The sequence below is a fragment of the Columba livia genome, chromosome 1, assembly GCF_036013475.1.
Source record: "Columba livia isolate bColLiv1 breed racing homer chromosome 1, bColLiv1.pat.W.v2, whole genome shotgun sequence".
Classification (NCBI taxonomy): Eukaryota; Metazoa; Chordata; class Aves; order Columbiformes; family Columbidae; genus Columba; species Columba livia.
This window is the reverse complement of record NC_088602.1, coordinates 98,081,921-98,103,925: the sequence shown is the minus strand read 5'-3', so window position 1 is coordinate 98,103,925 and position 22,005 is coordinate 98,081,921. Positions and strand designations below refer to the sequence as shown.

General features: G+C 36.7%; 1 protein-coding gene across 10 annotated transcripts in view; it reads left to right on the top strand.

The window, feature by feature from the left end:
- KDM6A (lysine demethylase 6A) overlaps positions 1-22,005 on the top strand; it is a 157,145-nt gene that overhangs the window by 17,377 nt on the left and 117,763 nt on the right. For all 10 annotated transcript variants that reach the window (XM_065069665.1, XM_065069651.1, XM_065069644.1 and 7 more), the window contains exon 3: positions 19,211-19,319. In XM_065069665.1, the coding sequence (XP_064925737.1) occupies positions 19,211-19,319 (109 nt within the window). The remainder of the gene's footprint in view (positions 1-19,210; positions 19,320-22,005) is intronic.

Sequence of the window (22,005 nt, the reverse complement as noted above, 5' to 3'; positions counted from 1 at the left end):
ACAGTTTTAAATGCTATAATGCAAGCATTTAGTGCTTTGTTTTTGTGCATGTAGCCTGCATTATCTGTGTGGAAATATATTTAATTTAGTATCAGATACTTTATGCAGGCAGTATGTAACAGCCTTCAATTTTTGACTGGTGTTATGTCTGAGATCTTAGAGGTCTGAGTTATATTCTGTGTTCTTTGTGTATGAAGTGTTGAGCCCTCGTACCCTATAAGCATATATCTGAACCACTACAAAAGCTTCGTAGATATGGTTACTTCGAACTGTCTCCAGTGAGCTGAATTTATCTGTCTTATCTGAACTTAGCTGAAAGAAAATCATTAAAAGAGAGCTGGTCTTGTTTTTAACAAAACCAGGACGCTGTCCTGTGGGACTTCACCGTATGTAGCAGGCGTAGGCCTTGGAAGTACTTCTACATTTACATTCTGGAATGAAAAATAACAAAAAGTGTGTGATTGGAATGAGAGGAGAGAGAAAGGGCAGATGGAGAACAGTGGACTGTGAGTAGTGTGAAGATTCCCTAACACAGGAAAGAGTAAGTAGCCAAATAATGTTTCTGGAGGTGTTTCAACAAGGTAGAGAAGACAGCCCACATATGCAGTGGGATTGGAGGTAGCATATAGCTTGGGCCACGTAATTAAATCAGGAGGTTGCGTGCTTGTCTTCTTTCATATGTTTAAAATAACTATAGCCAGTGGAAGGAGGATCTCCCAGGATTTTGGGAAGTAGCCCACATTTGGGACATAAAAGTCCCTGTTAATCTTGCACTCTAAATAGAGGCCTCTGAAATATGAAAGGTTTTGCTTTCATTAGGCTATATGGTAGGTAAATGAAAGATCATAGGATGGAGAAGGCTTGAAATGTTAAACTTGGGTTAAGAAGTGCACCTTACAGTGGTGGTGTTTTTTGGTTTTGAATTGGCACTAAATCACAAACCTCCTATTGTAGCAGAATGGTATGTGATATTTGCCTCACCTGCAAACCTGTACGTCAGATACAAACCGACCAGTTAGTTGCATGTGGCACATGAAGTCACGTGGTTGTGAGTCCTGGAAATGAATAAAAGACAAACCTGGCTTTTTTGGGGGTGTTTTGAATGCACAACCCGTAAGTCCTTTTAAACTACAGCAGAGTTTTCAGGAGGGGGAAAGGATGTCTGAGAATCATACAGTATCATTTAGCTGGAGATAGCTTTGTCATATGCAGTCCCCCTGGAATACAACTACTCAGATTGTTGTAGTAAGAGAAAGGATTATTTCCTGTGTCTTTCTCCTCCCCTGCAAATTCAACATTACCAGCACAAAATTTTGATTTATGCGGTGAGTTTTGTTCTGTCGTAGCTTGTGACCTTCCAGGCTGGTCTAAAATCAGAGAATGACGTTGTTGTGCCTATGGACGTAATTTTAACTCTGACTTCCGTGAGTGACCCTCCTTCTCTTCAGGCCTGTAACGTGCATGTGCTCATTTGGCCACTGCAACTGAAGAGGGGCTGCATGTGGTATTCCTATGGCTCAGTTCTTAGGCTGCTTTTCAGGAAGAGTCAGCTCTGCTGTTTTCAAAACTTGTTTTTTTTCCCCATACCGATGATCTACCTCTGTACACCAACTTTGAGATTTGCATGTCATCCTTGCCTTTTGCAACTGCTGGTGCTGATAGTGGCTTAGGTATCCCCGAACCTTCCTCTTGCCTATACAAGGCAGTGCTACATAAATCATAATGGTTTTCATGAGGCAAAGAAGTATTATTTCATTTTAGCATGTTAGCAGTCAGGCTCATGACATTTCTCAAGGGAAAGTCTTTCTGCATTGCATCACTACCAACATAGCAATTCATAGGTGTTTTTTTTTGTTTAATGTCTTGACTATAGAGTACAGCTACCCCTTATGCAGCTAGAATACTAACAGCTGCTTAGTGACTCTTGTCAAATCTTTGTGGACAGAGTTGTGGTTACATGTATTTCCTTTTTTCAGGATGTTATTTAGTTGCTCTAAGCCTTCTGGAAGGCCTCACACAAGATTCCACTTGCTGACAAACTGTGTTAAATTTTATTGACAAAGGCCTTTTCACTTAGTATTTTTATACATGGCACATCACTTTAAAAACCTGTTTCACCAACCTAGAGTTACAGTTTCTAATTATCTGAAAATATAATATACCTTTTAAACTTCATAAAAATAGTGATACCACGATTTGTAGCTTTCACTGTAGTCATAGAGCCATAGAGCTACAGCTTTAGACAGTGGTATCTTCTTGATAGTGAAAGCAGGTAGAAGCATTAGGACATCAATGCTGAAAATAGCACTTTTCAAATTTTAAAATACCATGCCAGATTTAGACTTGGGTTGATGAAAATTGCTAATAAGTTCTTGATTCTTGAGTCCTAAACAAAACTGACAGCAGAATCCAACTAATGCTGCATTTTGCTGGATCTATTTCTTCTTTTGCCACTTGTTTCTGATCTTGTTGGTAACATTTCTGTTTTGAAGAGAAAAATTGGCATTCGTGGGCTTTATGAGAACTAAGAACATTCCAAAAGAATAGGTGACAGTGACTGTTGATATCTATTTTGGAAAAAAGATGAAGTCTGAGTTAGAATCCTACCAAGTAGACGCAGCAGAAAGCAAATTGCATGCTTCTACCAATCTGAATGTGGGTGGGGGAAACATATTTGGAAAAGAAATGCTGTCAACAATTACTTCGAACATACTGCTTTTAGAGGACTTGAGATGGTAGCTTAGCATTCTAAAACTTTTCAAAATGACCTTTCTAATGTGACCCCCATGATTGCTGAATGCATGTTTTTCTTGTAGCATATTATTGATAGCTCGGTAGCTCCTTGGGGTCAGAGAGCTGTTCATTCTGTTGGTACTGTGCTGTGGGTGGCAATGCATGTTGGCCATGAGACATCAAAAGTTATTTAAAAAGTGATATCCAGTCTCATTTCTGTTTGGATTGGAGGGGGTGTTGGTTTTTTTTGTTGTTTGTTGTTACCTCTTTAGCAAAAATTTATGAATAAACCTTTTTTTCACCTTCAAAACAATTTTAGTTTTCTACATAAAGTTTTGGAAACATATCACAGAACATGTCATGCTACTGATTTTTTGTGAATATTCTTACTCTTGTACTCTTTCATTTTTCTGGGGAGATGTTAAACTAGAACTTTTCTTCAAATTTAGGAGAAAATTATTTCAAACCTAAGTTTTGAAAAGTAGTTACTGACTAGCTTTCCACTAGACAAAGGTGTGAGGATGGGAAACTTCAGTTCTTATGTTAGGTGATACTGATGTACCTGCAGCGTTAGTACTTGTTAGAGTAATGCAGAAATTAAAGCCAAAATATTATCTGAAAGACCATAATAGGTGTGTTTGGTTCTTAATAAATTAAATATATCTGCTACACAAAAAAATGCATTCCTTCATTAATTAAAATTTTAAATTGAGATTCTCTAGAGAGAATCCAAGCACTGAGTCCCACATGTATTTGTTGTTGAAGGTGGCCAGATTTCACATATTGTTTGTGGGTTCTGGATATGTAGTTATATTCTCCACTTAGAAATAATATGTTTGCCTCCCGTTCGGACAGTAAGGTTGCCATAGTTCAAAATCTTAAAGAAGTTAGTTCAATTTTTTACCCAGGCTTTCCCAAATAACTTATCCAGAAGTTCCTCGGAGGCATAAGCTCTTAGTTTCACGGTTTAGGCCTTTATAGTAATTAATAGGTATTGGTCTGTTGCACTCAAGAAATTGCATTCAGAAATCCTGTGCAGAGTATTTTAGAGAGAACACAAAGCATTTACGTGAGAGTTTTCCAGTTGTTTTTGAAACCTGTCCCTTCATGTTGCAGGCAGTTATGTCACAGATACATAGATACATGTAATGGCATTGCACTTACGAATATCGCTGTCTTAAAAGTGATTAAAAAAAGAGTACTTAAAAGTGCCATTTTGCCTCTTTTGTTACCATTTAGATCCTGTGCGGGATCCTAATTTCCTGATTGTTCAAATTCTCTTTTGTAATTTTCAGTCTAGATTTGCACAACATTGTTAGGGTGATATAGCTCTTCTTTCCCTGCTGTTCATCCTGTTGGTACTTGTAGAAAATAGTCATACTAGCTTTTGATTTAGTTATCTAAATAATTTGAGCTCTTCTGGCTTCCGTTTGCAAGAGATGACTCTTCTCTCCTCTTATCCCTGCAGTTCTCTTTGGTATTTACTTAAGTTTATACTTCCTGAGGACAGCAAAATTGTATCAAATACTGTAGATCAAATCTGCTGACCTGATCTTAATATTTTTGGTTTTAGAAAATGCTGTTCCCTATGCCTGCTGTTGCAAGCTTGGGAGCATCAACTGGAACTATCAAGAAGTAAATTCAGAACAAATGAAGATGGTTCCTTGCAGTTAATCCATGGATCTGCTTGCTGCTAAATATTGTTAATGTTAAATGAGTGGGTATAATTTTAAAAAAGTCATGGGGCAGATTAATGGAAGGAAGATCCATTAAGTTGTGTTAAGAACAACAGTACCACCTGTGCCCTGAAAGTTTCTGAACTTAAATTACTGCAGTCTGGGAAAGTATTAGGAAAAAAATACTATATGCTAACTTTTTTCTTTTGTTTCTTCTTCAAGAATGTGTGTTCATATAAAAGCGTGCTAATCTTTTATTTTTGCTGTTTTAGTACATGTGCTGTTGTAGTAAACCTGAAGACAGGATGCTGTACTAGACTGACTATTGGTCTGTTTTATCACAGTAATTTTATCTTTGCTGGAAATTTATCCTCTGTTGAACTCCAGAGTTGTGTATGCTTTTTTCATCTGCCTTATGTTGGCAGCATACACTCATCTTAGTTTGTTGCCTCATAATCCACTAATTAATGTACTTGAGATTTTTTTTGAATAGTTTTAACAAGCCTGTTGCAGACTTCAGGATCTTCCATGGTTGTATAATGTTTTACTGCTACATGCCTCCTAGATTACCTTGGAAAAATCCATCTGTAGCATGCTGATGGGTGTGTCTTCAAGTTGTAATATCCTTACTTTGCTTATAGTTGGTAGACCTAAAATAATACTGCAAATTCAGTCCAAAGGCCAGTATCATATCACTGCAAATCATGGAGATAATGAAAGGCTACCACCAGCAAGTGTACTTAATATTGCAGCAGTTCATCTTTTATGTTGAATTTTGTGCTGTTTGGACACTACTAATTACCTGTGAAAATGCAGGTAGAGCTTTGTCTTACTTGCAGGAAAAGAAAAAGCTTGTTGAAGCATATGTGAAACAATTGCAGGAGACTCTGATCCAGAGTCTCATTTCTCATTACTGTACAGAAGGAATAATTTTTGGCACATACATTTACACCTGCTTCACTTGTCTCATGTAACTGTACCGTTAAGCATTATGGCAATAAGGAGAATGGAATCAAGGGTTCTGTTCATTTTCGTCTGTCTGGGTTTGAGAATGACTAGCATAAAGTTAGCAGCCAAGTCTTTACATTTGGAGAGACAGGGAAATAAAATTAACAGGAGCTACAAACTGGATTTTAAGATTCCACTAAGACTTTAATTTTTTTCAAGTTGTCTTCACAGCAAAAAAAATGTTTCAAACATTTTCAGTATACTGTATTTTTTTTCTTTTTAGCATAAGAGTCAGGTCTGCATGTTTTGTCCTGTAAGCCTGCAAACAGACTAACAAAAAGATGTAAATTTTATGCCTACAACTTGTAACATTTATTTGAAGTGTGCTTTTCCCTGTGTCTGCCCTGATGCTAGGACTCCTTGCCATCTCCTTGGCTTATTTGCCTGCCTCCATGGTTTTACTTTTTCTGCAGGGCTGGGCCTTCCTGTCCTCAGCTGTCAAAGACTCCACATAAGGAGCTCTTCCACCTGCTCAGCATATGGAGAGGAAGGAACACCAGATAAGAGAGGAACCCTCTGTCTTCTTCCCCCTGCCCCTGCCCCAGTTAGCACTGCCTGGCCCTGACTGCTGGCTGGGGGAGCTTGTTCTCCCATAGGTGTTTGGCACTCAGTGGCCAAGAAGTTGAAAGCACTTTCAGCCTTTCCATGCAGTGAACAGCAGCACAGACCCCACTAGTTAGGATTTTTCCTGTGAGCCATGTGCATCTCCTGAGATGTCAGTTTTCCATCTGTGGCCTAAAGACAACATAAACAATCCCTCTTAAGTGTTGTTTACATTTCCAAGCTTAAGCATAAAGCTTGCACACCTCCTGTTGCTTGCACAGGACAGGCCACAGGTGGTCCACATTTTTTTTTTGGCTATAAATAAATCTATGACTGCGGAAAACTGTGAAAAATGAACCTTTTGTATTACAGCTGACAGTTTAAAGGGATTAGAAAGACTGACATTTGGGACTGACTTGCATGCTACCTTTTGCCTTCTATGATGACTTGAAAAGGTCTTTAATTTACATTTGTTTGTTTTAAAAATGTTCTTAAACTCTCACCTTAGTATTTTTTCATCCTTCTCAAGCATTCTCTGTAGAGGGCTAATCGCTTGCTCACTGAGTGAGTGACTGGCAGGATTGAAATGATTATTATGTGGAGATGCTATGTATTGGGTGAGTAATGAGGAGGCTGTTGTGCTGGCAGATGGAGCAGGGATGGAATGATTACGCAGCGAAGAGGGTGCTGTTGTTCAGGCCTAGAGTAAACCGTGATCTATTTCCCTTCTCTGCCATTCCCGCCTCATGAAGTTTTCATCTCTCACTTAAATGTTCCCCCTCACTTGTTCCTTTATTCTGTCTGAGCTTTTATTTGCTGCTTCTGTGGCTGTACCCATTGTGCTCTTTAGAACTTTATTCAGTGTCTGATTCTCAGGCTTGGTTCATAGGTTTTTGTTTTGTTTTGCTGTTTTCCTTTTTCCTTGTTTCCTCTCTAGGGCAGTTGCTTGTTCATGGTGGCATACTGTTTTGACAGGGATTTTTCTACAATGTATAGTGGGGTTTTTATGTATATTAATGAAAGCGAATGTAAAAATGTGTGCACCTTTCCACATAGTCTGTGTTGATGACATACTTTTTCTAACAATCATTAGTTCCACTCTTTGGGACCAGTATTTGAAAAAATCCAGTCTTCTGTGGAAATAGGCTTTTCTTGCATTGAGAAGTGTTCTTGTTGACTGCAGTTTTCACACTGGTCTATTCTGGCATTTTAAGATCTTTTATGATCAGGCCATGAGTCCTTTGAAGGTTAGAGTGGAGCTGTTTCAAAGGTGAATTTCATCTCTAAACAAAGATAGATTATATTATTGACAGTGAAATGGAAGATATGAGTATGCCACATTCATCCAAAACTGGAGGGTAAAAAAAAGGCAGTCAACTTAGTGTTAGGGGATTGTCTTTTTAATGAAAAACTCTTGAGTGACTTTATGCCCTGGCTCACTGTGCCCATGTAGTTTTGCAGTGTCAAGTTGGTTGTATTTTGGAAACTATATTGACTGTAAAACTGCTCAGTTTTTTCCAGTGTTTTGCATTAATGTATACTTGAAATTGAGGATGTCTACCGCTGTAAACGATATAGGAATTGATCCTTCACCAAAAGGCCTGAGTCATTACAGCTTCAGTTGAAGAGTCAGGTACTTAACTTACCAAAATACCTCATATTTTGTGGAGTGAATCCTGCAGAATAGAGCATGTTCACCAAAAATAAAAGCTACTCGATGAATGCCTGAAATGCATGGCATTCAGTTATTTCTATCATTATTTCTTTTTAAATGCAAACCCTACAGTAAACTATCATAGGGATATTTTCAAAGGTATTTGGTGTATGAATCACATATACATGCTGGTTTATGAATGGTGCCAACAGCATTTGAACTTCTGATGGTAAACGTTGTATTGCATGTCCGTTCTTTTCGAATACTTTGTCTCATTTCAAGTATCTGGTGATTGAGTTTGCATCTCAGTGGGTTTATAAAATGCTTTCTGACTGTTTAAAGATTTCTGAATTTTCTCTCTGGTTCTGAGACACAAGCAGTGGTTTTAGTGCGTGGCGATACTGATTTAGGTATTCTGAAAGGTAGTATGGATTCAACAAAAGATAAAAGCTTGGTTAAAGATTTGGGTTCTATACACTGGAATTCTTATATTGTACAATCTTTACTTTTTAGTCTACAAATATACTTCTTTTTTTTTTTTTTTTTTTTAAGAAATAAGATGGCCAGTACCTGTTTTCTGTGAAGTTTGGGACTGACAAATATTATCAACAGTGTAAGGGTAGTGAATTTTGTATAAGCTTTTGGTTTTGCACCACCCCCCTCCCCTTTATTTTATTTAAATGTGAGAAGTGCAGCTGGTCTAGAGGGTTGGCCTTTGGACAGAGTTATATTGGGGATGTGTGTTATTTTTCCTAAAGTGTTATGACTTGTTTTTGAAGCAGATTTGTGATAAACTCATAAAATTCTAAAGTTAGCTATCATTTGAAAACGATTCCATTTTTCTTTTCAGTTATTTCACCATTTTTAATCTATGCTGTTATATAATTGAAATCTAACACAACTTTAACCTTGGTGGGTGTTTTTGTTTTGTGGTGGTTGTTGTTGTTCGTTTGTGTTTTTTGTCGTCGTTGCTGTTGTTATTTTTTGTGTTTTGTTTGTGTTTTTTTTGTTACCTATTAGACAGTTAGTTGTGGCTGGTTTTAGAAGCCCTTGTTATTGTGCACTGTTATTTGTGTGATGAACTGGTGGCTTCTTGTCCACAAGCTTTGGAGTATTGCGCATTAAGTAGTCAGAGTATGCAGTAACTGAAAGTGAGGTCCAACAGAAGGAGATACTGTACCTTTTCCAGCTGGGCATGATAGCAAAGAGTATTTGCAAATTCCTGTATTGGAAGGAATAGCAGCATGATGGAATTGAGAAGAACTCATAATTTAGGCTATGTTGTTAGGGTTCAAACAAGACAGATGGTGGTGTGGCCCCAAACTCCTCAGTACCTTCCTCTAATTAATTGCATTCTTCTTCATCCAGTTGTTTGTTTTAAATCAGAAAATTCACTGTGTCTGCACAGGGTCATACTGTAGTTGTGGGTGGAACTGAGTTCTCTGCATATAGCTGGAAGATTAGTCTCTGTCATTCTGCCTCTGTCCTGCTATGGGTCATTGTGGTGATTTTTTGCCTTAAAGGTTGACTTCGGAATCTGGTATTTAAGGCACTTGCTGTGAGTGTGGTATCTTGGGCTGCATCAGAAGGAGCGTGATCAGCAGATCAAGGGAGGTGATTCTGTGCCTTTACTCCACTCTGGTGAGACCCCTCCTGGAGTTCTGCGACCAGCTCTGCGGCCCTTAGTACGGGAAAGGCATGGCTCTGTTGGAGAGGGGCCAGAGGAGGCCACAAAAATGATCAGAGGGCTGGAACAGCTCTGCTGTGAGGACAGGCTGAGAGAGTTGGGGTTTTTCAGCCTGGAGAAGAGAAGGCTCCAGGGAGACCTTTCAGTACTTAAAAGGGGCCTACATGAAAGATTGGGACAGACTTTTTAGGAGGGCCTGTTACGATGGGACAAGGGGTAATGGTTTTAAACTAAAGGAGAAGAGATTCAGGCTAGACATGAGGAAGAAATTTCTTACAATTAAGGTGATGGAATGCTGGCACGTTGCCTGGAGAGGTGGTAGATGCCCCATCCCTGGAGGCATTCGAGGCCAGGCTGGACGGGGCTCTGAGCAACCTGATCTAGTTGAAGATGTCCCTGCTCATGGCAGGGGGGTTGGACTAGATGAGTTTTGAAGGTCCCTTCCAACCCTAACTGTTCAATGAAATTTAAGTCTTTGTTTCAAATTAAACAAAGCTCTGAATCTTGGTCTTATCCTAGATGGACTTATTAGATGGTTTTGATGTTTTGTTTTGGTGAAATATTTGAGCTTCCTACAACCCCACCTCCTGTTCCCCTTTCCCCCCAACAGAATTGTTTCTTGATCTGCTGTACTTACTAGGAGCTGTGTCCTTTGAAACATGCTCTTTTTTTCTAGTTCTGTAATATCCCTGAAAACACATAGAGATATGTGGAGAATTGGTGTTAAGCTGGATACATGCACATTTTTCCGCTTGGTAGTTGTTAATGTAATGTCTGTCTCTATATTGGATGCTAAAATTGAAAGGGCTGGGGAAGCATTCTTCAAGAAGGAGTTCTTCTATCTAGCTCCAGGGGAATGTTGATGAAAACAGTCTTTGTTGACAACCTGCGTGGCTGTTTACCCCACTGTTACGGGATTTTTCAGGATGTGCTGCCTGTAAAAATTCAGTACAGAGTTTTATTTAGCAGAAGACTCTGGCAACTTCTTGAGCAATGTTTGGTGTATTGTCATCTTACTTGGTGTTCAGTGCATATTACAATGCAAGTGCACACTAGTACCTAAAATAATTTGGACTTGCATTTTGTAGTGCATAAATACCAATTCTGAAATCTGTGTAAATGAACCTCCCACACTTGTTATTGCTACTTAGTGCAAGTAGACATTATTTCTTTCCTGGAATGAGGTACACCAGCTCTTCCATTCAGAAACGGTACTGATCATTAGGTGTGTGACTGTATCCAGAGGACTGTATTCCTCTTATTTCTTTATTTCATTTTTTTTTCCTGTTCAGACTACTGCATGAGATGGGAAAGATGAAGGATTGGGCTGGGTGTTTGCAGGCATTAGCAGAGAAGCACTACATGCACATTTGGGTATGTTTCAGTGTTGCTCACTTTCATATGTGAGCAGCGTTCACATTATCTAAGCATAATTAAGCAGCCACAAGAGGAGTATATGAGAATGGCAGTGGAAAAAGGAACATGATATGTGGAGAGGTACCTGGATGTGGGGTTCCTATGATGTGATGGAAAATATTTGTGGGTCACCCTTCCTGGTATACTGGCTATGCTAACTTCAGAAGTACCAGGATTCTGAGACTCTTTGAAATAAGTTTTCCCATATTTAAAACCACGTTCCTTCTATTTATATGTTTTTTTTTTTTTTTAATCCTTTGGGTCTTAATGTAGCTTTACCAATTTTATGTCTCCTGTGGTGCTGAAAACTCTACTTCCCACCCTATTAGTGTTAGTTTTTACACTTCCTTTGTAAACAGCTCCTGACCTGTTTTCATCTCCATTCTTCTAAAATGAATCTTTTTGTTATATTTTCAGACTAAGGTATCAACAATATTTATTTCTGAAAATCGAGGCACCTCTGGTGTTTGAACTCTCTTGGATTTTAGACTGTGCAGGTTTAGCAGAGCAGAGCAATTGGCGTTTGTGTTTTTTTTTTTTTTTTTAATATTTTAAAATTGTTGCTTTTCTGTATCACCTTGTATTCAAACAACAACATGGAAAATCATTCTATTTAGTCTGGCACTAAGTATATTCACAAATACGTATTTGTTGTGTCAGTCTTTGTAGACATTTTCTTATGTATTCTTATGTACATTTTTCTCTGTTCAATTTTTTTTTTCAAGCTTTATTCATTACCACTTTGTCATTTTTATGCATGGTAGCGGATAGTGTTATATTTCCACAGACTTGTGTCTGGAAAGGAAATCTTTTCATAAATAACAGTTATTCAGATTTAAACTTTGTGGTTTTTTCTTAGGTAAAACAGGCAGCTATTAATACAGGCTCTGTCTTTAATTAGTCCTTTTTTTCTTTCTGTGTTGATTTTAATTGTATTTCCAAAGTTATTTACCCAATGAAACACAAAGCAGCTATTTATTTTATGTATATCTTACTGAAATATGTAGGAAAATCTGTAGCCTCATAGATATGACTAGTTCAACATTTTCAAAAAATATATGTATCTATCAAAGTTAACTGCCTAAATGTTCTGAAGTATGACATGCTTGCACCTCAGTTGTGATGTTCTGTGTTGGTATAGTTAAGAATTGTTGGAATAAAAGCAGATTTAGTAGTAACAAATTTTAGTATATGATGATCTATTAATTAGCACTACAACAATTGCTAAATTTAGATACTACAATTATCATTGAAATAGAATTATTATGGTAAAACTAACAACAAAAAGATCTGATCATCTCAGATAAAGTCAGCCATTTCAATTGTCTGAAAAATCTATTGCTACTTTTTTAAAAAAGACCCACAGAACTGTGCAGAATTTGGAATGATAAAGTTCCGTACAAAATTTGTCATAGTCTCCTGAGTCATCAGATTGTGAAATGTTTTCAGGGACAGAATAAAGAGCATTCTGATGCCTGATAGTTTAGAATTTGTTTTAATTTCCTATACAATGTAGGTGTGTCTGTCCATACATGCACATCCATATTTGTCATTATTTCATACTGTATTTAAAAGAAGTGACGGGGCAGATTGAGTGCTAAAGGTGATATCAGAATTAATGCAGAGTGATTAACTGCATTAATGGCAGTCAATAAAGTTTTTATCAAAATGCAATTGGTTATGGACACTGTCCGTTGAATATGGCTAAGCTTCCTATATTTTTCTTTTAGAAGCCTACACTGTGGAGCTTACATCTGTCTGACAGAAAGCACTTATAAAGAATATCTTATAGTTGATAATAAGTGTTCCTTATTCAGTGGTGGCAAGTTGGGTTTCTTCCTCCTCTGCTAAAATGTCACTTTTCTCTATTTATCATTGATTTGCATATTTTCCGTTTTGTATTCTCTTCTGCAGTTTCGTGCTTTTTATGAAGCACTGTCCCTCATTTTTCAATGATAATTCGCTTTAGGAAAATTATTTTGAAGTTACTAGTGTCTCTCGTTCTCCATCTGATTGTAGCATTTGTTTTAGCGATACTGATTCTCTGCCATAGGTTTCAATTTTTTTTTTTTTTTGTTTGTTTGTTTGTTTGTTTTTGTTTTTGTTATGGTGATAGTGTGTTTCTGTCACTCCAGTCTCTAGAACAGCTTGTGCTGTTTATGTTTCAATTAGTTTTCGTGTTAATTTTCACTTGTAAACTCAGCAACCTTCACCTTACTTCTGTTTACTGCTTCATCTCTTCTACTTCCAGATTATACTGAAGATGTAACAAATTTTTTTCAAGTGATGCCTGTGGTCGATAAGTCCTAGACGACAGTAGTGGCTTTTAAAGAAAAATAATTTTCATTGTTTTAATCAAGCTACACATGTAGCTAATGTGTGCAACTGCTTTTCTTCTTTATTGCTTGCAGTAGTTATTCTTTTATCGTATTTCATGAAGCAGTAATCATGAGGAGGATCAGTTTCCATTGTTCTATACTACTTATTTTCTCTGAAATGATAAGGACTTTGATCATAAATAGCATTAGCAGATTAACTTGCTGCTATTCCAATATGCCTTAGAAATTTTGCAAGAACAAAATTAATCTAAGAACCTAATTCTTGTTTTTCCTTTTTGAGGCCTAAGTCTTGAGGGGCATGAGCATCTTTGTGTCCAGCATGCTATACTTTTAACACTCCTATTGAGGCTTTTATATAATACAGTCCAAATATGAAATATAAGGAGAGTAACTTAGGCTAAGTTGAGATAGAAATTTTATAACACAGTATGAGCTTCAGAAAGAGAGGCAACACATAAAGAAGCTTTGAAAGCTGTAGTGGGAATTGATATTGAGTCAGAAAGAAAGGGAAGTTAAGAGTCTTGTGCCATCATATATAATAGGAGAGCCTTCAGTGGAGAATCTGCAGAATTAATATAGGTTATCTTCAATCCAATATGAATGTATGCTTTTCTATGCAGAAGTAAATGAGGTTTTCTTTTAAGTCATCTACAGCACAGGAGGTGGTGTTTATCCAGCCAGTCATTGATGGGGGAAAATACAGTTCTACTTCTGAAGAATTCAGGCTGGCCTTTTTTTCTCTTTGCTTAGCTGAAGCGAGCCATATTCACACTTAGGCTGTTGCAGAGCAGCAGCTAGAACTGAATCGGGAGGTTCTCAGGATGGTAGCTCTTGTCATTGTTATTAGAAAATCACATGTGCAGTTTGGTGAATTGTAGCTTGGAGAAAGGAATGGAAAAGAAGCCTTTCAGAATATCCTCTCTTCATACTGAGCTGGGGAGAATAAGCCCAGCACATATGTACATAACCTTCTGCTTTTCTGATCTGTAGATGTCCCGCAGACTGACTGGTAGTAGATAGTGGCATCATCCCTTCAGTGTCCAGCACTGTCTATGTCATTACTTTATTTTCTGGAAGGGTAAAATATCCCTTACGACCTAACTAATTTTATTTCTAAGCATTGATGTAGTACGCATTTCATTTGTGAAGGGTCTACTGGTATCTCTCCAAATTCCTACATGTGGTATTTTTTTCATGCTTCCAGTTCTCATTACCTGCTTGCAAAGCCTGTTCTTTGAGGTTATTGCTTACTGGAGAAACAAGAAAAAAGAAGCAGAAACTATTCATTTGTCCCATCTAGTTCCACCCTCCCCCCCTCCCCCCCAGCAGGCTTATGTACAATGTTTTCTATTGTGAACTTTAAGGTTCTAGGAACATCTTGAGGCTTTCAATTTGTTATTTTACACTATGTTGTCTGCATTAAAACACTTTTTCTTGAACAGTTAATTTATTATCCAGTAAAATTCAAATAATTTCTTTCACTGTACATTACTGCCAAGCTGTTGCCATGCTAGCAATTTATATTGCTAGGTTTTTAGTTTGCTGTAGTTGGGTTTTTCTGCGTTTTACTTGAAAATTTGCTGACTTGGCGCACTCCTCCATTTTCATGTCCTTAATATATTAAACAATTAATAATGAACATTTTGTCGTGTTTGGCCATTTAGTGCTGCTACTTTCATCTAGTCAATCATGCTTGTCATGAATAAGAAAGGACATCCTTATATCTTCTTTAGAAACTATTAAAAAAAAAAACTGTATTGATTTTTTTCTTTTAGTACAGTTGTTTAACAGTAATTTGAATTTGTGCTGTGAAATACAAATTATTGCCACCAGTAATAATGGTAAGGTTTTTTTTCATATTAATTGAAGTAGAAATAACATTGTCCTTCCTTCTCCTTTATGAGCTAGAGATGTAATATGTATTAGTGATTTCTATATTCAGTATTTAGAATTCTGTTTTTATCTATTGAAATTTTTTTTTTAATAGTACATTCCAAAATCTAGGGTCTTTTCTTCATGAAAAAAAAACCATGTTAATAATAGCCAAAACTGATGTTTGCTTTATGGGATTGTGTTTTGTTGTTTTGTTTGGGGGGAGGTGGGGGAGTGGCAATGTTCTTCTAACAACAGAAGGGAAAAATATTCTGGTTCCCCTTCCTTTGGAAGTAATGAACATACAGGGATTTGGTAGTGCATTTTAAAGATGATAATGGAATTATCCTTTCCTTTTGTTAACACATGAATGTTTTGTTATCTTTTTCCAAGTTGACAAAAATACTGTGCCTTTTTCTTCTTCACTATATTGAATTTAAATGTGTCGTGAAATTGGTGGTTGAATTTCTGAAATCAGAATGCCCCCAGTCAGGAAATATGATGTCATAAAGAGGGGGTTTGTAATTGTCGTGTCAGAAATGATGACAGTAATGTATTAGTGTTTGCTGTTAATCAAGGAGGTGGCAAACAACATGACTGTGTTTTTGTTTTGTTTTGTTTTGGGTTTTTTTTTTTGCATCTCAAACCAGCCTCTTTTCCTGCAGCCATTCCTGTATTTGTTTCCTGCTTCTACTCTGGTTGCCACACTGTGAAGCAGCTGTGGGTGATTATTTTGCCAAATCCATAAATTCTTCAGGTTTCTCTTTTATCTTCATGCAGCCTTGAACAAAGGGAAGGAAGTGAACGGCGTTGTGTAGCAATTTTCCTTTTCATTTCGGGGTCTTTCTCTTTTTTGTTAATTTGTCAATATTAGCAATTCTTAAAGCTGGCTCCATTGAATGCACTCATAAATCCATACTAAGTGGAGAAATAGCAATACTTGAAAACCTGAGGAGTTTTAAGTTCCTTAGAATTCCTAGTGTCTCAGGATTATTTAAGTTGGTTGCACAAGTGGTGCCATAGATGGCCTTTACAGTTACAGATCCACTGAAACAAGATATTTCGATTATTCCTTCAAAGAAACTGTATACCAATACATGTACTTGTGATCTTATTCTTCAAAATGCTTTGCATCCATTCATTCAGCTGTGAGACAAATTCTTATATATGCAGAAAAATGCTTGTTACTTTCTAAAGATGTTTGTGGAGGGGTTTGATGGGGTAGAAAGTTTCTTGACCAGAACTAAAGTTGGATAAATCAGTTTGCTAGGTGAATCTGTTCTGGCTACTAGGAAGAAGATCTACATACTGACCAGTCTGCTCATCCTCCAGAGCCTTGGAGGTTGAAATGGTGTTCCTGCAGACAAAGTAAAGTTTGCTCATTTTGTTGGAATGTTCTAGAAGAATTTTAAAAATTCATATGGAACAACCTTTACAGTTTAAATTTAGTGCAAATAAGTTACAGATCAACTGAGAGGGTGTATTGAAGGGTGTAGTTGAATTGATTTTACAGGGACAGTTAACTGTTACTTAAGGGGAAGTTGTGTTTTGCAGCTCTGGTGTTCTACACCTTGCCTTGTGCTGGCATTGCTAAGATGTCTTAGCAGTATCTTCAAAGTGTATTCGAAGGCAAAGGGAAAATCTTTCTTATTGAGAATTGATCTGAGTTGTGTGAAAGACTTGGGAGTAGGTTTTTGTATCACTTATATATAGTGCTTCAGATACTTCTGATACATATTTTCATGAGGATTTACTTTAAAAGGGGCTGGGTAAATGTTAGGGGTCCCCAGAAGCTTAGCTGTTTATGTGCATGTGATTGATAATTTCCTTGAACATCCTATGTAGAAAAATCCTGTTATAATTGTTCATAGAGTTAAGTTCCCTTTAAATACCTGTAGCCATCTTCTTAAGGAAATGAACTAACTTCCTGTCCAACAGTTTTTTGTAAGCTACCTGTTATGGAATCAAGTTTCTGTATGCTCTGAACAATGACTGAATTGTATTATAAAAGACAAAATATTGATTTAAGAAAATGTCATAGTGTGAATATTCTCTTCAACAGCTGCAGCAGCTATTGCAAATCATCAGAAAATGGAAAGCTTATCTGCAAATTAATGTGTGACAATAACATTAGGGACACCAGGCAAGAATTGTGTTACAATTTGTACAAATCCAGAGTTGAGACCAAAAAATGGGGAGAGGAAGCAAGGGAAAAACCCCAATATTCTAGATTGGAATAGATTCAGCAGGTGAGCCTCAGTGTTGAGAATCGGTTCACACACACATAGTAATTTTAAGAAACTCTCACTTTAGACTTACGCTTTGCTTTTTGACTCCAGGGATCATATTCTTTAGACTGAGAGTTGGCTGACTCCAAGAGATATTCATAGTGGTGGGAATAAAATTAAAGGAGTAGCAGCTTTGATTAACTGTCAGCAGAATTCCAGTCCTTCCAGTGCAGTTTGCTAAGGCAAAACTCAGAGCATGAACGAACAATTCTGCAGCAGTTCTTTGATGCAGAGGCAAATATATATCACAATTTAATGTCTTAGGAATGTGGCCAAATAGCTTCCAGTTTGAAACACATAGTTTAAATGGTTTTATTAGATCTGTTTAATACCACACATACACCTGAGAGATTTAATACGGATGTTACCCATTTTGCTACCATTTTGCTGCAGCATAGCTTTGTTTCTGTCCATCAGACCTTTATTTCTGAAAACAGCCATAACAGAAGGATATTCTGAACGTGGAAGCAGGTGTAGGCGTACATAATACATCTCAAGCTTGGGATGCAATCTGACACACACTTGTCTGGTCACATACATGACTTTGTGTCCATGGAGTGCAGCAGGCCTGTCTTTATTATGGTTTACCATTTAAGAAAAACAATTTTAAAACTAGCATAGCAAGGTAAAAATGGCAAATTAAAATACAGATTAGAGCAATAATTTGGATTCTCCATAGGTATGTTTTAACCGTTTGTTAACAAATCCTCATTTTATTGTTGGCATTTCTCATTTCGATGATTAATACAAATGTACACAAAGTAAATTACAAATATGGGCGAGACTAATAATTTACTGTTCGGACTTAAGTGTTACAGGATAAATTTATCTTTTTTCCCTTTTGAATTTTCAGTTTTAATAAAATGACTTAATGAAGCGCATCATTTCAGATTAAGGACTTTGATTACTGTAAGATATTAAAATGAAGCAGTTCATAGTTGCAACCAAATTGAAACATAGTCAAACCATGAGTTGGTGAAATTCATTATTAATCAGTTGGAACTGGAGTTCATTGGAAGCCTGTCAGGATTTTGAGAACTGTAAAGTCGACTGCTGGTGCAAAGGATCTTCCCTCCCATTTAAGGTTATTCAGCTGCTTTGTTTTAATGGCTAGTATGTTCAAAGTCAAGAAACTGGAAGTTCCAAAAGTTGGGAAATGTTTTTATTTATTTATTCACTTACTCACTCCCGAAGTGGAAATAGGGTCATAAGGTGAGAATGTAACAGCTTGAAGATCATGATCCTTATGGTGAATGGAAGGTATCAGTTCTGTTTAATAAACAGGTGTTTGCAGCGCATAACATGCTTAGATCATGTGTGCTGCTTTAAAACTTCCAGAGCAACTTCTCTCAAAAGTCTTTTCTAATTGGATTCATTTTTCTAACTTTAGCTTTACTTAGTCTACAGTAACTGTGTAGTAAGTAGTAGGTAGCATACCGCATTTTATGACATGATAGATGTATGTGAAAAGTATCAGGTCTTGTAAAACGTATGCTGAGGTTTATAAATTACCTAAGCAAGCACGTTGGGAGATACTCTTCCTACTGAAACAACTGGTAGAAGGAAATGTGAATGATTTAGAAAAAACAAACACAGATAAGAATAGAATCAAAGATGTTTCTTTCTTGCAGAAAATGATGATTGATTTTTTTTTTTTTTTTTTTTTAAGTTAAAAATCATCATGTATGTTACAGGTTTGTTTTGTTTTTGGAAAATGTTTCTGGAGTCCACAAATAAACCAGAGAAAACTTTTATTGTTCATTTACTGTCGATTTGTATTAGAATCAGGGAACTTGCCAGTCTGTTCCATCTTAAACATTACATTTCTTCTTCAAAAAATCACGCTGACTACAAGTTATTGAGAGTGTTTGTAGACTTTTCCTGCCTTGAGGAGTAACAAAAAACTTACTTATTTCTTGGAAAGTGTACAGAAAATATATAATTTGTTTTAGTTAAATACAGAATTTTGAAAACCTTTTATTTCTTTCTCCTAGGCTGTTCGCTGCTATGAATCGCTAATTTTGAAAGCTGAAGGAAAGGTCGAGTCTGATTTCTTTTGTCAGTTAGGTCACTTCAACCTCTTATTGGAAGATTATCCAAAAGGTAAGGTTTTTTAGTACTTCTGCTTAAATGTCATTGGGGGATGGTCGTTTGATGTAGGTGACACAATAGAATGGAAAGCATTTGAAGTATTTGGATAACTTACTGTTTTCTCAGTTTGCACTGTATTTCAAAGCCCGTAACAGAATAAGACTGATGTATTTATGAAAGCAGTTGTATTCTAACAGCTCTTTATTATTATTATTATTAATTTGAAAAAAAACCAAGCAAAACAGTACTGGTCCGGATATCAAAATGAAATTACTTCAGTTTGTATAGTACTACCACACTACCTACTTAATATTTCTTGTTCATTATGATGTGTACAAACAGTTGAACCTGTGACTCTGAAGGTTTCCTGTGGGAGGGTGGGAGACACAAGTGCACAGGACAAGAATCTGTCTTAGTTCTTTCATGTATGTCCACAATCTCAACAGGTAAGGCTAGGCTGAGACTATTAATTCAAAAGCAAAAATCTGCACTTAAAGTGTGTTTCAAGTTCTGTTTTAAATACCGAGTTGAAGAATGGGTTGTAGGGGTTTGGGTAGGAGAGAGGGGGTGTGTGAGTGTGTGGTTTTGTTTAGATCTCTGCTTCATCAATCTTTGAAATTGCTTATTTTTTTTTCTTTTTTTTTGCCATTATTGCAGGCAGCGTGCATAAAACCTTATGTAGACTTGTGCTTTGTTGCCTGTGGGTCAGTAAAGTACTTTTTTGGTAGTGTGTGGATTTCCAAAGGTACTCCAGTGTGTAGCTGATGGAAACAGGGCCAGATCTTCAGCTTGTCCTGTTGCCACTTCATGTTACTCTGGGTCTCGGGCCCAGTATCTGATAGCTGCCTCCCTTACAGTGATTGTGAATGAGTAGAAAGCCTTTTTGGATCTTACTCTAACTAGCTATTTAAAGCAGGTCAGAATATTTAATTTTTTCATGGGATGTCTTTTTTCATGGGTGTTGCTTTTCAGTTTTAATATGAATACAGTTCTTTTTGACTTTGTATAAGGAAACAGACAACATCCCCCACCCCAAAAATGTATACTCTCACCCCAACTGTTTCTGTTACCTTGGGACGTAGAAATAGGGAAATGCATTATAACTGGTGGTAGTTCAACAGCACTGCTTAGTGATTCAGGCTAGCTGTGGACTGTTTCATAACAGTGTGTCTATGTGTCTACTTGTTCAATATGTCTGACATAAATCGGTGCGAGTTGGGGTTCCTGGAAACCTATGTCACCGTCATTTTTTAGGTGATAAATGTTCAGATTTGATATTACTAGGGACTAATTTGCAGTTACCTAAATTCAGTATGTAAATTCAGAAGGCTTTGAGTGACTGAGGCATCTGTCTCTTTCTGTTGAATATATGGGGAGCTTAGGCACTTTAAGTACCCTCAACTTGTACCCACATCCCATCCAAATGGTATAATATAACCACAGGTGTTTCCAGTTCCAGAGACATGGAAAGACCTGAAGGAATGGGGCAATATTCTGGCTACAGAATTCCCTAAAGAATGGTTTGATCCCTATTTTATTTTTTTTTAATTTTATATTTTATTTTATTTTAATTCATTTTTTTTAATCATTTTAAAATTAACCCACCCCCTCTGCAAACAACTTACACCTTTGTTTCTGATTAGCTTAATACAACTTGTGCAATATGGCTTATTGGATATATTTTACTTAGTAAAGACAGTGCAGGATTGTAGGCTGAGTTGTATTAACTCTCCTGTTGAGTTGGTAACAGCTAAGAGTAACAGGACTAGACATTGCTATGGATCAGAGGCGAGGTTTACTGATAACAAGTCAGCTAGGTACTATGTATATAGTTTTAAGAACAATCATAAAAAATACAAATGATGGTTGAAAGTACCAGTTCTCCAGAACTGTAAACAAGCATAAGCAGAACTGTGTTAAGAAACAATTAGCATTTAAAACCTAAAATAAAATAATTAATATTTTCTTAGATGCCTGTTTAAACATTTCAATCATGAATGAAGTCTCAAGAAGGGGAAAAAAACCCCTTTGTTAGTAATGAAGCATTAAAAAAAAAAGGAGGTCTGTGTGTATTTTCAAATAAATAGGGTAGTACTGAAAATAATGCTGGAGGAATTGTAATTGATAGGAAAAGGGAGGTTACAGGGCCTTTTTATTGAGGGACACATGTTCACAACAGTTGTTAACTACAGTACCAAAGACCATAGAAGTATTATGCACAATACATAAAAGCATAAATGTTCTGTAATTAATTTACTGGTGTTACTTTAAAGAAGTAGAATGCTGGTGCATTGCATTATAAACTTAAGGTAAAAATAAATTTTATTCCATTCTAGAAATTCTGTTACTTTTAATTATACATTCTAATTTCAATTACTTTTAAATGCTTGGGAACTGAAAAGTAAAGGGAGTTCAGAAATATTTTAATCTCACTGATGTGTATTTTATCCAGTTTTTAAGTCCTGAAGCTCCAGAAGGGTAAAATGCTGAAGCAGGATCATCCAGAATTATAAAGCTCTCTAGTCTGAAGTTAGTTTTGGACAAAGTTGTGAAGAAGATGATGTGTTTACTAAATCGGATGTAATTAATAAAATACCACAAGATAGCAGCATGACTAATACTGCACAACATTTTTTTTCCCCTTGGAAGTCTGTTCTTTATTTAATTAAATATCTTTTAATATACGTGTACACCTTTG